We start from the raw sequence: 15,108 nt of genomic DNA on the forward strand, positions 1-15,108 counted from the left end.
CTTTATAATTTTTCTTCCCCTTCAATACATATTACTTTCCAAAATCACTTTATTTTCTTAACCCAAATCTAGAGCCAGAATTTTTAAAAGCTCGAGTTTACTCATTGTTTTTATTGTTAAGCAATGTAGCTAATGAATGTATTTAAAAATCAAGCTATTGAAATGTTAAATAAAAACAAAATCTTTTGCAAAGGGAACTATCAAAATCTGTTTCCTGAAAATTGTCACAGTACCTTCTACTGCTGCCACCACTGGGTGGATGTGCTCGGGCGTCAAAGCTGATCACAACGCCCCTTTGCTTCAGGTCACTGAACTGCTCTTCCAGGTACCTGCAAAATCCCTGAAGACACAAAAGGGCATGTTTTTTAACACATCCTTTTTATACATATGATATAGAAAAGTTAGCCCTGAATTACATTTTTGTTTTACTTCTATAGGAGAATATTATAGCAGAGGGAGAAAAAAATTTAGATGAACAACAGGAAAACAATAGCTTTATATTTACTGTCTATGTGAACCAGGCACTGTGTTGGGTGCTTAGTACCTATCATCTCTAATCCCAGATCAACTTTGCCAAGAAATTGCATTTTATAGATGGAAAAACAAAGGCTCAGAGAGGTGCAGTGACTTGTTCAGTTTCAGGCACACCTGGCTTTGTCCCCAGATCTGGTGAGAGGTGGTTCAGTGAGGGGGTTCAAGCACATGCTCTGGAGTCAGAACCTGGATTAGTACTTCACTCCACCATCTACGAGCAACTGACAGCTTTCGTCACATCTCGTCACCTCAGTTTCCTCTTGTGTAAAACAGGAGGAACAGTACCTACCACACAGGGCTGTCCTAAGAATTGATGCTAAATGCTGCGAGTCCAACACCGAGTGTGCGCCACATAGTTCTAATTCTTGTTTTCCTTCAAAGCCTATATTCCTTCTCTTTGACAATTAAGTGATCAAAATCAGTTTTGTTTAGTTTATTTGTGATATTATTTTCCAAAAGTCTAAAGGAGGCCATACAGTCCACATACAGGGCACTACCAACTAGACAAATAAAAATTGTGTGGTTTGGGGCTCTCACCACCTGCCCAGACCTGATGGGGCACACTACTCCTGTACCCCAGTGATAGAGTGATATCACATCACTCTCAAATAGAGAAGCCTGAAAAACAGTGAACCTGGAAGTAAGAAGATGCAAATTACTGGATATTACTATAGAACAGAGAGAACCCTGGTTTTGCAATAATGATGGTTCCTATCACTTATTTCACTTTAAAAAAAATTTTTTTTTAGTTGTAAATGGACACAATACCTTTATTTTACTTATTTTTATGTGGTGCTGAGAATCGAACCCAGTGCCTCACACATGCTAGGTGAGTGCTCTATCAACTGAGCTGCAACCCCAGCCCATCATTTATTTCACTTTAATTAGAGAAAATCTTGTAAAATAAATATAACTCTTCACAGCCTACTGCCAAAGCAGTGTCAATGTAGGATTCCTTTAATTTTTCCCTGACAAATATACTGCATTAGGCACATCTTCTGAGGTTCAGTGATTCAAGGAAATTAGGAAGCATGGGTATGTGTTTTCTGGGCTCCCTGGAAGGTATCCGGATGCCTAATACTCTGTGGCTTACAACAGCAAGAGCACCCCTCACTTTTCCTAGTCAACCTGTGTTATTCCTCAGTGTTTGAGGGGCCAGAAAAGCATGCAACTTTAGTCAAAATCCTCACATCTCCAAATTCTCTAAAAGCTCTGGGCCTGCTGAGGACAAGAAATTGGGAGAATGGCCAAGAGAAAAGGATGTTTATTCTAAACAAATGATTCACTGGGAATGAGGGAGGTTTTCAGAATTGAAAAGTTATTATAAAACACAAGGAGGAAACTTGTTTTTCTGACTTTAAAAAGTAGAACTATGATCAATATGTATATGCTACAGAAAGATTTAGTTTCAAAATTATAAAACCATTTTTTTTTTTTTTTTTTTGTACCAGAGATTGAACCCAGGGGTGCTTAACCACTGAGCCACATCCCCAATCCTTTTTTTTTTTTTTTGAATATTTTATTTAGAGACAGTGTCTTGCTAAGTTGCTTAGGACCTTGCTAAGCTGCTAAGGCTGGTTCTGAACTTCCTATCTTCCTCCCTCAGCCTCCCAAGCCTCTGGGATTATAGGTATGCAGCATAGCATCCAGCCTTGAAACCATCTTTGAATAGAGAATGGTCCAAAGACAGAATGGGCTACTCTAGAGGATAGTGATAAGTCATCACTGATAAGTCATGTCTAGATTAATTAATCTAAGCTTAGGGATCACAAACAGCATAAAATAGACACAAATTAACTATCAGAAGGAAATGATAACCTCTATCAATGAGGCAAGAAATAGACGCTTTCTCCAGCTTCTGCCCTGTTTTGGAACTGTTGTTGACTCACATATATCAAACAAGGCAAATTTCAAAGGAACTTGTGGATAGGACTCCACAACCAGAGGGTGCCTCCACCAGAACGGAAGTCAGAACTGGGATGAGTAACCAATATGGCTGCACATCCACATTCTGCCTGGGGATGCTCCTCACAGTTGGGGTGCAGGGCTGAGGGGGCTGTTCCGGGAATTTTCTTTCCTCCAAGGTTGGAACTATCCTGAAGTTAAAGATGTACCTGTTGCTCTCATGAAGCTTTCTTAACACTGTCATCCTCACCTCCTGTATTCCCACATAGCTAAATCATCACTTTGGAGTGCTGAGGTTGCAAAGTGTTCCAAGGGGTGGCTGGTTGAATCAGATGACCTTTAAAATATCTATTCATTTTGCTTTACAGGATTCTTAACTATCACAGGGTCTATCCTCAGAAGAAACTAATTCTTCTAGGGGAAAGGTAGGTGAGATAAATTCTAAGTCTTACTTGGGGATGCATTGACCCATTTTTGAAAAGTAGATATAATGGATACTTGGAAAAAGCTTTTGGGTCATCTAAAATCTTGAGATCCTGTAACAATTAGACCTAACAGAAGATGTGACCAATCATGGCAATATATCCCATCCCATGATCTGATATTGACCTTCCTCCAATGAGAAGTAGGTTTCTACATTCCCTCTCCCTGAGTACGAGCAGCCTTACCGAGTCACTTTCAACAAGTGGAATATGGTGGAAGTAACTCTGTGTGGCTTTCAAACTTAATCATTAAAGTCAATATGGCTTTTACATGTAGGTGTTCTAGCCCTGGTGATCCCAGCCTATACCAGCAATAGATGCAGACATGTGAGTGAAGGATATCACAAATTATTATTATTATTAAAATAAAACTGGCTCAGATGATGCCAAGAGAAGCAGAGAAGAGCTGTCTGCATGGATTTCTCCCCAAACTGCAGATCTGTGAGCAAAATAAACGTGATGGATGTTTCAAACCACGACGTTTTGGGGTGATTTATTCCATGGCCTTAGTAACTGAAACAAAAAGTGATCTCATTCAGGGGCCATCCCTACAATGGCAAAGGACTCCCATGCCTACCACATCCTAAGCCTTCCCTCCAAAAACATCTCAGGGAGGCCTGTAGCTTGACAGGCCTGTGGTTTGTGGCCAGGGTTCCCAGGGCTCATCCCTTCGATAAGCTTTCCTTATTGAGGTCTCACTAGAACATGCTCAACTCCACCTTTTACACAGGGGTATACATGCAAGTAACCATTATTAGGCAATTTTTCTAGCCTTGCCTTTCCCAGAATTAAGGATGATGTTTCTTCATTTATTTATTTATTTTTTCTGGTGCTGGGTGCAATGTTCATTCTTAACAAGTCTAAGGAGTTGGAGAAATAGTGAGAATAAGCTGTTCTACTTCACCTCCCTCAACAATTGTTCTCCCAGTCTTCAGGGGCAGCTTTTCTTGTTTTGTCACGTTCTTCATCTCTATTCCTAAAAGTTGGGTTTTAACTTTGACAATGAAAGTCACAAATTGAGGTAAGGGAACTCAGTAAAACTTCAACCAGTAAAAATTTCAAGTAAGCTTCAATTTAACGTAAGTTAAAACTAAATAGAATAGGCTCTTGGTAACTCTAGCAGTACCTTTTCATCACTAGCATCTATTAAACCATGGTAGAAATGCTAAGACCTTAAAAGTCAGCTTAGTAGGTGGGTTTGTACTGCCACAGAATCTCCACAAGGGGATCTGTTTTAGTCATTAATACATCTCCAATGTTTGCAACATAGTCAGTATTCAACAAATTTATTAAGTGAATGGATGGATGGATAGATGGATGTCAAAATGAGTTTTAAAACAAAATTTCTTTGACCAACTGCACAAGCCTTACTTTATAAAGTAAAAGGTGCTGACTCCTTGCCACTAGCCAAGTCCACAAACACGTCCACAATTGTAACAAATTAGGTCCACAGATACAAAAGGAGCCAGGGGCTATGTTAAGAGGAACTAGGAATTATAAAAACGTGGTACCTGTGTAGTCTGGATGATGGTTAAGTCATTCATATGAGAAATCCCTGCTCCCATAGGAGCTCGAAGGCCAGCTGTCCCAAACTCCATTCGGGCCCCGAAACATTTCTGTAGTTCTTCCTTATTACCTTCTGCAATTAATTGTTTCACTGATTCCAAAGTTAAAGGATTCTACAAAAAAGAAATATACATTAAAGATGCATAAGATGAATAAGAGTGAAAAACTTGTAATCGAAAAAACTCCAACAACAACAAAGAACCCAGCTGGGCATGGTAGCACACGCCTATAATCCCAGTGACCCAGGAGGCTGAGGCAGGAGGATCACAAGTTCAAAGCCAGCCTCAGCAACTTAGTGAGACCCTTTCTCAAAAGGAAAAATAAAAAGAGCTGGGTGGTAAAGTGCCCCTGGGTTCAATCCCCAGTACAAAAAAACCAAACAAAAACAAAAACAACAACAAAAAGAAACCACAACAATTCTAATCTCTGGGGGAAAAAAAAAAAAAAAAAATATATATATATATATATATAGGCTTTCCAATTTTTTGATGATTTTGAAGTCTGAAATAGGGAGTTGGTTTGATGTTTAGGGTATTTTCTTTCCTACCAGGGCAAGCACTTTTGGAGAAATGGAAGACTCAGAATGGGATTCCAGACACATCACTTACCAACTCCATGTAGGTCAGCTAGCTTCTTGAATTTTCAAGTTCCCTATCTTTAACCTGGGCACAAACTAGAGCTTTCCCGACAAGGTTTTTAAGGTTTTAAATTAAAGTAATGAAAAATATCTTTCTCTGCTTGGCACTTATATAATTAAATGTTCATTTTCTTCCATAATGTCCTCATGTTTTCCCAGAGAGTGACAGAGTGAACAATGCAAATCAAAACCAAATTCTCTACAATGCTTTATAATTTGTACAAGGTATTCACATAACTGATTAGGTTAGAATCTTAAAATAACTCCTAGAGGCAAGCAAGTAACAGATGGAGGGCTTTCATAGTGTTTTTAAAATTTTTTTAAATTATTTTTAGTTGTAGATGGACACAATACTTTTATTTTATTTATTTATTTTTATGTGGTGCTGAGGATTGAACCCAGGGCCTCAGACATACTAGGCACTCTATTACATTAATTGCTTCAAATGAGACACTTAAGACAATAACTTAAGTTCATTATACATTGCCCTATTTTTTCTGTACAACAGTTGTAGAAAATATTAAGAGGGAGAAAAATAATGACAATCACGTTAAATCCCCATCAGACTTTTCAATGAAGAGTTCAGGGAAGGGACTGAGGTTGTGGCTCAGGGGAAGAGCACTTGCCTAGCACAAGTAAGGCACTGGGTTCAATCCTCAGAACCACATAAAAATAAATAAATAAAATAAAGGTACTGGGTCCATGTACAACTAAAAAAAGTTTTAAAAAAGAGTTCAGGGGAATATAGAGATGGTATCTTATCACTCACTTAGATGAGCACTCAGGCAAGACGTGACCACATAAACTTTGAAATGCTATTGCAATAAAACCTTAGCTTCCTGGAAGTATGCCCATCTTTCCAGATTGTCCCAGATTCAAAAGGAATTGCGTAAAACCCCACCTTTTTTGATTAAAAGCCATACACACTATAATCTTACCCATCAAATTGTCAGGTGCCCCCAAGGAGGGGCTCAGAACTGGTACGTAAAAGAGGCTCAATAAATATCTGTTGAGTGGATGAGAAAACCTAGATTTCACAGTCACATCCAACATCCAGTGATTCTCTGATTCACAGTGTAGATGTGGTTAATCCTAATTGGTCTTGGATATCTATAAAGGACTCAGTAGCCTGAGAGAAACAAAGCAGACAGAGAGATAATGAAAAGTCAGAGGGCAGCAGAAATGAGGACTGGCACTGGGAGTGACCAAAACTAACATCCAGGAAAAGTACAGGGATGAAGGTACAAAGGAGGTGTCCAGGGGCTCCCCAGCCTGTGGGGAATCAGACCAACAGCTGCAATGCTTTTTGGTGATGGGAGTTCCAAGAAGGATGAATTGGCTGGTGAGGTGACTGAGTCAAGCCAAAGAAGAAACAGAGGAAAAGAGCATCAAGGACAGGTGAATATTAAAAAATAAAAAAGGACAACATCCTTTCACTGTTACCCAACAAGGCTTCCAACACTGTAAGGATACAACATTTTGTGGAAATGACATTTTCTTTTTCCTCAAAGAGAAAGATTTATGGAAAAATGAATTACTAATTCTGACTTTAAAAAAGAATGCTATATACTTCACATTACTAAGTTATCAGGAATGGAAACATTTTCCTTCCCGTAAGAATCACAAAGTTATTTTTTTCCAGAAAAGAAAAAAATCCCCATATGGAGTTGCAAAGAGTATCCTGGAAATGGGATTTGCTGACTTTTCATATATAGGAGTCAGAGAATGGTAAATAAAGACAAAGACAAAGGTCCCCTCTGAATGGATTGCAGTCCCCTGTATTCATTCATTCAACAAATATGTCAGACACCTACCGTATGCCAGGCACCGTCCAGGCACTATAAACTGTGGAAGTGAGAGCAGATGGCACTGGCTAAATAATTTTCAGGAACCCAGTGCAAAATGAAAATGACTGAACAGTAGAAAATGAAACTGTTCAACAATTAAGTATTTGAAGACAAGACAGCAGAGAATGACATCAAGAGTAGGCCCACCTAGGCAGGGTGGCACACACCTGTAATCCCAGCACTCAGGAAGCTGAGGCAGGAGGATTGAGAGCAAAGAAAGTCTCAGCAAAAGCGAGGCACTAACAACTCAGTGAGACCCTGTCCCTAAATAAAATAGAAAATAGGGCTGGGATGTGGCTCAGTGGTTGAAGACCCCTGATCAATCTCCAGTGGGGGTGGGGGCAAGAATAGGTCCTTGGGATCACAGGTCCTGTCCAAGTGCAGTCTCACTGCCCCCTGAAGTCAGCCCCGGACACAGATACTAAATAAATAAATCTACAATTGTTGTGTGTGTGTGTGTGTGTGTGTGTATGCCCGTGTGCATTTTTTCTAATCGCAGGAAGAGCTCTGGAAAAGAACTGGCAGTTTAGAGACTGTATTAGAAAGAAATAAGTTACTCTTAGGAGTTAGGGAAGCCTTTCTATGTAAATTCCATAACAGAAGCAATAATATGAGATCTTAGACACCAAACAGGGGTTATAATATAAGACATAAATTCAGCAGAAGCAAGCAGAGAAATGTTCTGGGCAAACAACAGCACCCTGAAGGAACAAGTAGTAAAGGACGGACTGAAGTTAGGAGAGAGGAAGTGCTGCCCAGAGCTGGGTGGGTCCCAACCCTCTTTGCTCTAAGAAAGTAAACAGAAAAAGTGATGCTATGTCCAAATGGTTCCCTATCCCTTCTCAGAAAAGTGGCAGTCCTAATGAAGCCAGAATTGGGAACAGGCAGTTAGAGTAGAAATAGGGGATCGGGTCAAATAATAGAAATGAAGGCCATGAAAGCCATCTGCCTCCGGAAGTTGGAGACTGCCCCTGGGAGAATGGAATAGCAAAGATCTCCGGAGCCCACTGACTATCAAATTTACCTGTGCTTGTTAGGGACTACAAGCAGGGAGCTGCTAATTAATGCCCCCTGGGCCCTTGCCTGGCTGAATCACTTTGGCCCTTCCCCTGCCCCATCGCTTCTCATTTTTTACATCTCACCTGCAAAACCTGGCACAGGAAGGAGAGATAAGGGGGGAGAGAACTGAGAACAAAAGAGACCTTAACCTATAAAAGATGTAGGGTGGCTCACTTCGAGGGACTTTAGAACATCAGCCATGGCCCCCTTCTTCCTGCCGGGAGAAGTCTGTACTACTACCTTTAAATAAAACTTGCTTAATATGCTTGCCTTGGCATGCTTCTCTAGTGTTCAAACTTCAACATTAAAAGGAGCAGAACTCATCACTGGTAAACGGTGGTATCACTAATGCAAATTCCTGAGCCAGCCAGGTCCACTAGGGAGGACTCTGTAAGAAAGCCCTCAGGAAGGGTGGAATGGAACATTACTCTGCAAAGATCCCAGAGGCGAAAGGAACAGGCGGGACGGCGCGATTTTGAATCTGTGGGGACACACAGCCCAATGCGGAGGATGAGCGCGGGTCTGAGTGACAGGAAGCCATGCGCTTCTCAAGTAGAAGGAGCCCGGAGTCACGCAGCGCTCAGACCTCCCGGGCTCGCGCCCGGACACCCATCATGCAGTCCAGGCCGACCAGATGGCTGGCTTTGTTCCGGGACAACCTTTACCGGACTAATCTGTAAGCCGCTACATGCCAGCGGCAACCCGGGAGGCCTGGCGGCCGCCGTATCCAAATCTTCCCTGGGGCCGGCGGCCGGCGGCCGGCGGGCTGGCAGGCGAGGGAAGGAAGGAAGCTCGGGCATCCGCGCTCGCCGCAGGAAACGCGGCGCCGCGCCTGGGGAGGAACCAGCACCCGCTCCGGGCGCTCCCAGGTCCGCTCGCCCCTCACCTTGTCCCAGCGCAGCCACTGGGCGGTCTCCTGCTCCAGCCGGGCGTCCATGCCGATGCCGATGCCTCCTTGTGCCGGCGTTGCAGCTGCCGCAGCCGCTGTCCGCGCGCGGCCACTGCCGAGGGCAAGAAGCCGAATGGCCCTTCCGGAGGGGGCGGGGCGCCGGGAGAGGGCGGGGAGAGGGCGGGGAGACGCCGGAGCAGCCAGCGCCCGGCGGGAGGAGAGTGACGCACCGCACGCCGGGCCTTCATTTCTTGCAGTTGGCAAGTGCGACTCCGGGGCTGGGAGTGGGGACGGTCTCTGCTCGCACCGGGCAAGTGAGGACGTCTTTGCCATCATCTCTGGGACGCCGCGAGATCCTGCATTCATGCGATAGCTAAGGTTGAGTTCCTACTGTCCGTCAGGCACGTGGATGAGTACAACTGATAGGAACCTAAAAATTATGTAGAAAAGAAAAGTAAGACAAACGTGAACAGTGGGAACATGAGGGCAAGAGATTGATTCTATAAACCGGGCCTACTGTGCTGACCCCCAGCATGCCTTCTTTTAAAAAATTCCTGCCTGGTGTAAGTCAACTGGGCATATTACATTCTTCAGCATACAAGCTGTTATTTGCAAGAAAAATGCAAGTCCGAATGTCTGCTCCCTGCGGATGAGAACACAAGTTCCTCTGAAGAGGAGAGATTTTGTGACTTTTACACAGGCCAGATTCCTGAACTCAGGGAGGTAGGAAAAGGCCCCTAACCATAGAATCTCCAATTTCCAATCAAAATGGGTCTGCAAGGCTGAGGAGTTGCCTTGGATCTATAATAATAAAATTATAATAGTAAAATCTCCCCACCGTGGGATAAAAATCTCACACAGTGGGAACTTGGAAATCTGATGCAATATTACCATCAGTCAGAAGTCAAGAAGACCTCGGCAGGACTCTGGAAACTTCCCTGGGACACCCAAGAAAACTGGAGGGCAGAAGGTGCTCAATATCCTTTTCCTTTCCCCAAGGACCCACTTACCCTTAAGAAGTTCCCTTTTCCCCTTTTCCTATACGGTCTAATAAATGTATGCCTGCTACTCTGAGCCACAAGTCTGAAATCTTTTAGATGTGAGTATAAGAACCAGTAACTGAGGACTACTGTGGTTGCCACAGCTCTGCAGTGGGGCTCTTGCTCTGTAACAGAAATTCAGAAGGTTGAGAATAGATGACTGGGCAGGTTGGCACATGCTTTTAATTCCAGTGATTCAGGAGGCTGAGGCAGGCGGATCCCAAGTTAGAGGCCAGCCTCAGCAATTTAGCAAGACTCAAAATAAAAAGAAATAGATAAACAAACAAATAAATAAAAGGGATAGGACTGGGGATGCAGTTCATGGTAAAGCACCTCTGGGTTTAATGCCCAGTACAAAAAAAGAAGGAGGAGGAGAAGAAGAGAAAGATAAGAAAGAAAAAGAAAGCAAGGCTGAGAAAAATCTTGAAAAAGAATAAAGTGAAAGTGTTAAGATAAATAGACTGATGGAACAGAATGGAAGATCCAGAAAGGAGACTAGATGTGCGTGGGCAATTTATTTCCGAGGCAGCACCGCAGAGCAGGGGAAAAGACTGTCTTCAGTTCATAGTGCAAGATGACCTGTATATCCACATAGGAAAAAGAAAAAGAAACCACGCACCTCACATCACACACAAATACTAATTCCAGGTCAGGTGTCACGTTAAGTGTGAAAGGTAGAATGAAACTTCTAGAAGCCAACATAGGAGTACCTGTTCATGATGATAGGATCACTAAGCCTTAAAGATGCGAGCACCTCAACATAAAAAAATCACGTGCAAGACTATTCCTGGCAGCATTATTTATAAAAGCTCCAACTGCACACAACCCAAATACCCATCAACAATAGAATGGATATATTCATTCCAAGTTGTAAAAATAAATTATAGTGGGCTGGAGCTGGGGCTTAGTTGTAGAGCTCTTGCCTGGAACATGTGAGGCACTGGGTTTCATCAGCACTACATAAAGATAAAATAAAGGTAAAAAGATTTTTTAAAATAAATAAATTATGGTCTATTACATAGCAATGAAAATTCTGTTATACACAACGTCACGGATCTCACAAACATTAAGTTAAAAGAGGCCAAACTCCCCACCCTCACCCCTCCATCCCCCACCAAAAAATATTGAATCTTTTAATTTGTGTGAAATTCTGGAATAGGTAAAATTATAAGGAGAGAAAACAAATTAGTGGTTTCCAAGAGCAGGGAGTGGGGCATGGGGTTGACTACAGAGGGCACAGGGAGATTTGGGGGATGGTGGAGCTGTTGTGTAGTTTGGTTGATATAGTGGTTGCACAACTCCATGGATTGATTGATCGAAACTCAACTGTGCACTATAAAGGGTAACTGTCACTGAATGTAAGCCAATTTTTAAAGGTCATAAGAGTAAAAACTAAAAAGGAGGCAAAAGCAGTCTGTGGCCATCAAGAGAAGTCCCCTTGGGAAAGAGGGAGATGCTCTCTGGGATTCTGGACTTGTTTTACTTTTTGACCTGGGTGGAGGTCACAGTGGTGTGTTCATGTGTAATAATTCACTGAACTGCAGTTTTATGACTTGTTCATTTCCTATATGTTCTACTTATATCGTAAAAAGAAAAACATACATATCCAGGATCAGTAATATCTATTTAAATGTAATAGAAAAGGCATATTAATCATATAGTCATACAAGTTAATTCATAATTATCAACTGATAAATTTGCTGAAAAGGAAGCAAGGAAAGCCCAGGTTGACAGAGGTTGTCCAGGTCAGGAAGTTTCTCTGAGCATTTGCAGTTTGAATAGAGACATGAACGAGGATGTGGTTAAAGCCCAGAAGGCAGCCTGGCAAGTGTGGTCATTCCCCTACCCAGAGAAGAAGAAAAGAAGGAGGTTTTCTTAGTCCAGTTTCTGTTGCTATAACTGAGTCCCAGAGGCTAGGTAGTTCAGAACGATGTCTATTTAACGCATAGTTCCAGAGATTCACAAGTTCAGGATCAAAGTGCAGAGGACTCTGCCAATTATGTTTCCAACACATGAACTTTGGGGGAACACATTCAAACCATAGCAAAGGGACAGCCTTGGCTTCCCTGTCCATCAGGTTGTCTGCAGTCTGCTCCTCTTGGTTTCCTTTCTCTGCATGAGACCAATGTTCTTCTCAGTAACACTATGGCAGAAATTGTAGGGCACAGAGACCAGGCAGGTAGAACATAACCCTTGTTTGACAGAGTGCTCTCAGATGCCTTTATGCACATTCCACCCTTCTGCTATGGCAGGGATGGGGCCAGGTGACCAAAACTGAGCAGTCCTAGGACTCTAGGTGCATATGGGTTCCTCCATGATGCATGGGCTGAGTCTGCTAGGGTTCAAAAGTTGTATGAAGTCAGGTGGCAAGGGAGTGTTTTTTTTCTTTTTTTTTTTTTATCTAAATTTTTATTTTTACATACTACATTTTGATTCATTGCTCACAAATGGGTATAACTTTTCATTTCTATGGTTGTACACAATGTAGATTCACACCATTCATGCAATCATACATATATATATATATATATAGGGTAATACTGTCTGTCTCATTCTACTATCTTTCCTTCCCCCACCCTCTCCCACCCCATTTTCCTCTACAGCATCCAAAGTTCCTTCATTCTTCTCTTCCCCACCTACCACCCCACCTGGTTATGTATCGTCATCCACTTATCAGAGAAGACATTCAACATTTCGTTTTTTGGGCTTGGCCTATTTCACTTAGCATGATATTCTCCAACTCCATCCATTTACCAGCAAATGCCATAATTTTATTCTTCTTTATGGCTGAGTAATATTCCATTGTGTATATATAGCACATGTTTCTTTGTCCATTCATCTGTTGAAGGGCATCTAGGTTGGTTCCACACAATCTAGCTTTTGTGAATTGAACATTGTTTTTTATGAACATTGTTGTGGCCGTATCACTGTAGTATGCTGATTTTAAGTCCTTTGGGTATAAACTGAGGAGTGGGATAGCTGGGTCAAATAGTGGGTCCATTCCAAGTTTTTTGCGGAATCTCCATACTGCTTTCTAGAATGGCTACACAAATTTGCAACTCCACCATCAATGTATGAGTAAGGGAGATCCCATGGAACCACACCGGACACGGGAAATCACATAAGGGAGTTTATTAAGCAAACAGAGTGTCTCCCTACAGGGTAAGAGAGAAAATGAGAGGAAAAGAGAAAGGAAAGAGAAAGGGCGCACACTAGAGAGAGTGGAAAGCCAGGAGGATAGAGAAAAGTGAGGAGGACAGACAGAATGATGGGAAAAGATGGCGAGGAAGCTATAGTAAACAGTTGAATTCCCCCAGGCTAACAGGGGACCAATATGGGAGAAGGATACTTGCAAGCTGACTGATGAACCAATAGCTAGCTAGGATGTTCACAGATTGACAAGTGGTTGGGAGGCGGGGAAAATGACTGCAATGGAATGGGCAGAGGAGCAGCTTTATACATTACATTCCCCCATTTCTTTTTGTATAAGAAAATCTTTTGCTCTCCAGTTCTTTCTGAAGCCTTCTCTCTCCTTCCTGCCTAAGTGACTGGGGCTGGTTTTGCAGGTGAGATGTAAAAACTCCATTCCCCCTTCCAAACCTCCAAAGGCAGATGGTTTTCATGGACTTCATTTCCTCGAGTTGACTGATCCCCTATTTCTACACTAACTGCCTGTCCCCAGTTCTGACTTCATTTACCCCTCTAATTCTAGGAACTCCTTCACTGCTGTAGGGAAAGAGGGTGATAACCGATCTGGCTTTTTCGAGCTGGAAAGGGGCAGCATGGGGCAAGCAGTTTGGAGTTCCCTTTTTAGAAATCGGGTCAATTGAGGGGTCCAAGGTAGAAGTCCGGTTGGGGAAGAGCAGGTTGTAAAGGCATCTGGGTGCTTTTTGGAGCCATTCTGACCTGCAGCAGGGTTGTGAGGCAGAGCCTTACTCAGGTAAGGTGGGGCTTTTAGCTCTATTCTCTGATGGAAATGCAGATCTAAAAAGTTATGTCAGCAATCTTTAAGAAGTTTACATATATTGACTCCTGAGTCTATATGAACATTAGTTAACACAATTTAACATTATATCTAAAACATGAATTAAAGAAAGGCTGAGAGAGCTTTTAAGTTTCCTTTTGTGTGGCAAAGTGGTAAAACGCTTTCATGCTTAATCTTTAAACAAATCAGGCTCTCAATAACTTTTAGAAATACATTTAATAAATTTTACATATACCCTATTGATGACAGGTCCTATAATAGAACATTAAATGATAGGTTTACCATTACAGACAAGTTTAATTTGGAGAATAGCAGCTTGATAAATTTTTTACTTTAAAGGCTTGTATACCTGGAAAATATGAACACATTTAATATACAAAGAATAATGTTTTTAAGTATGTTACTCCATGGAATAACTTTGTAAATTAATTAATGTCTCTAACAAACACATTTGAGTAATCCCATACATGTCGACTCTAATTCACTCATCTTACTGTAAAAAAACCAAGATATCAGACAAGTGTACCAACAGTATTTGCTTCTCTTTCTGTTGAAGAAAAGTCCTAGAAAAATTGATGTTAGACATTTTATAAACATCAACATTTTATTAGTTTGACCACCTAGAGACTTGTGAGTTAATTTTAAAGACATTTTACTTCTATTAGTTTACCCAATTTAAATTGAACCTTTTTAAATTACATGAATTAAAAATATTTGGATCCATTTTTAAAATTTTAATTTTTATGCACGCTTATATTTAACACAAAAGCAAAGGCCTTGTAATGCTTATCTCCATTGCAATGTAACGGATGTTCAAAAATAGAGTTGGATAAAAAGAACTGATCAAAAATCATTAACCTAGGTATGTAGGATCAAAATTGTGAGCTCAAAAATATAGCATTTAAGAAAAACAAAAGTCCTAGAAGAAAAATGATAATGGTCATTAATTATAGTATGAGAAAATGAGAAGGAGAGAAATGGTAAAAGGGAGAAAAGTATTTTGAGCTGTAGCCCAGGAGAAATTTAAAATGTACACTTTTTTTTCCTTTGGGTTTGAGACTGGTATCCCACTGTGCCTTCCTCCATTTACATTTCAGTGTAAGCCTTGACTGAGATCTAAATCTGAAAGGGGCTAAAATGTTCTAGCAGAAACTTGATGCTTAG

The 15,108-nt window shown here is 41.5% G+C and overlaps 1 protein-coding gene across 2 annotated transcripts in view; it reads right to left on the reverse strand.

Annotated features, from left to right (window-relative positions):
* The window catches only part of PGM2 (phosphoglucomutase 2), a 31,698-nt gene extending 22,634 nt beyond the window's left edge, over positions 1–9,064 (reverse strand). Inside the window, exons 1-3 of one of the 2 annotated variants that reach the window (XM_079153793.1) lie at positions 8,917–9,064; positions 4,433–4,600; positions 234–340 (exon numbers count right to left, since the gene is read on the reverse strand). In XM_079153793.1, the coding sequence (XP_079009919.1) occupies positions 234–340; positions 4,433–4,600; positions 8,917–8,967 (326 nt within the window). In that variant the 5' untranslated portion in view covers positions 8,968–9,064. Of the gene's footprint in view, positions 1–233; positions 341–4,432; positions 4,601–6,062; positions 6,284–8,916 lie in introns of those variants that run through there. The other variant, XM_079153794.1, reaches the window with a different exon arrangement.
* Between the last annotated feature and the right edge of the window lie 6,044 nt (positions 9,065–15,108).

The sequence above is a fragment of the Sciurus vulgaris genome, assembly GCF_902686455.1.
Source record: "Sciurus vulgaris genome assembly, chromosome: 9".
In the NCBI taxonomy this organism is placed as follows: Eukaryota; Metazoa; Chordata; class Mammalia; order Rodentia; family Sciuridae; genus Sciurus; species Sciurus vulgaris.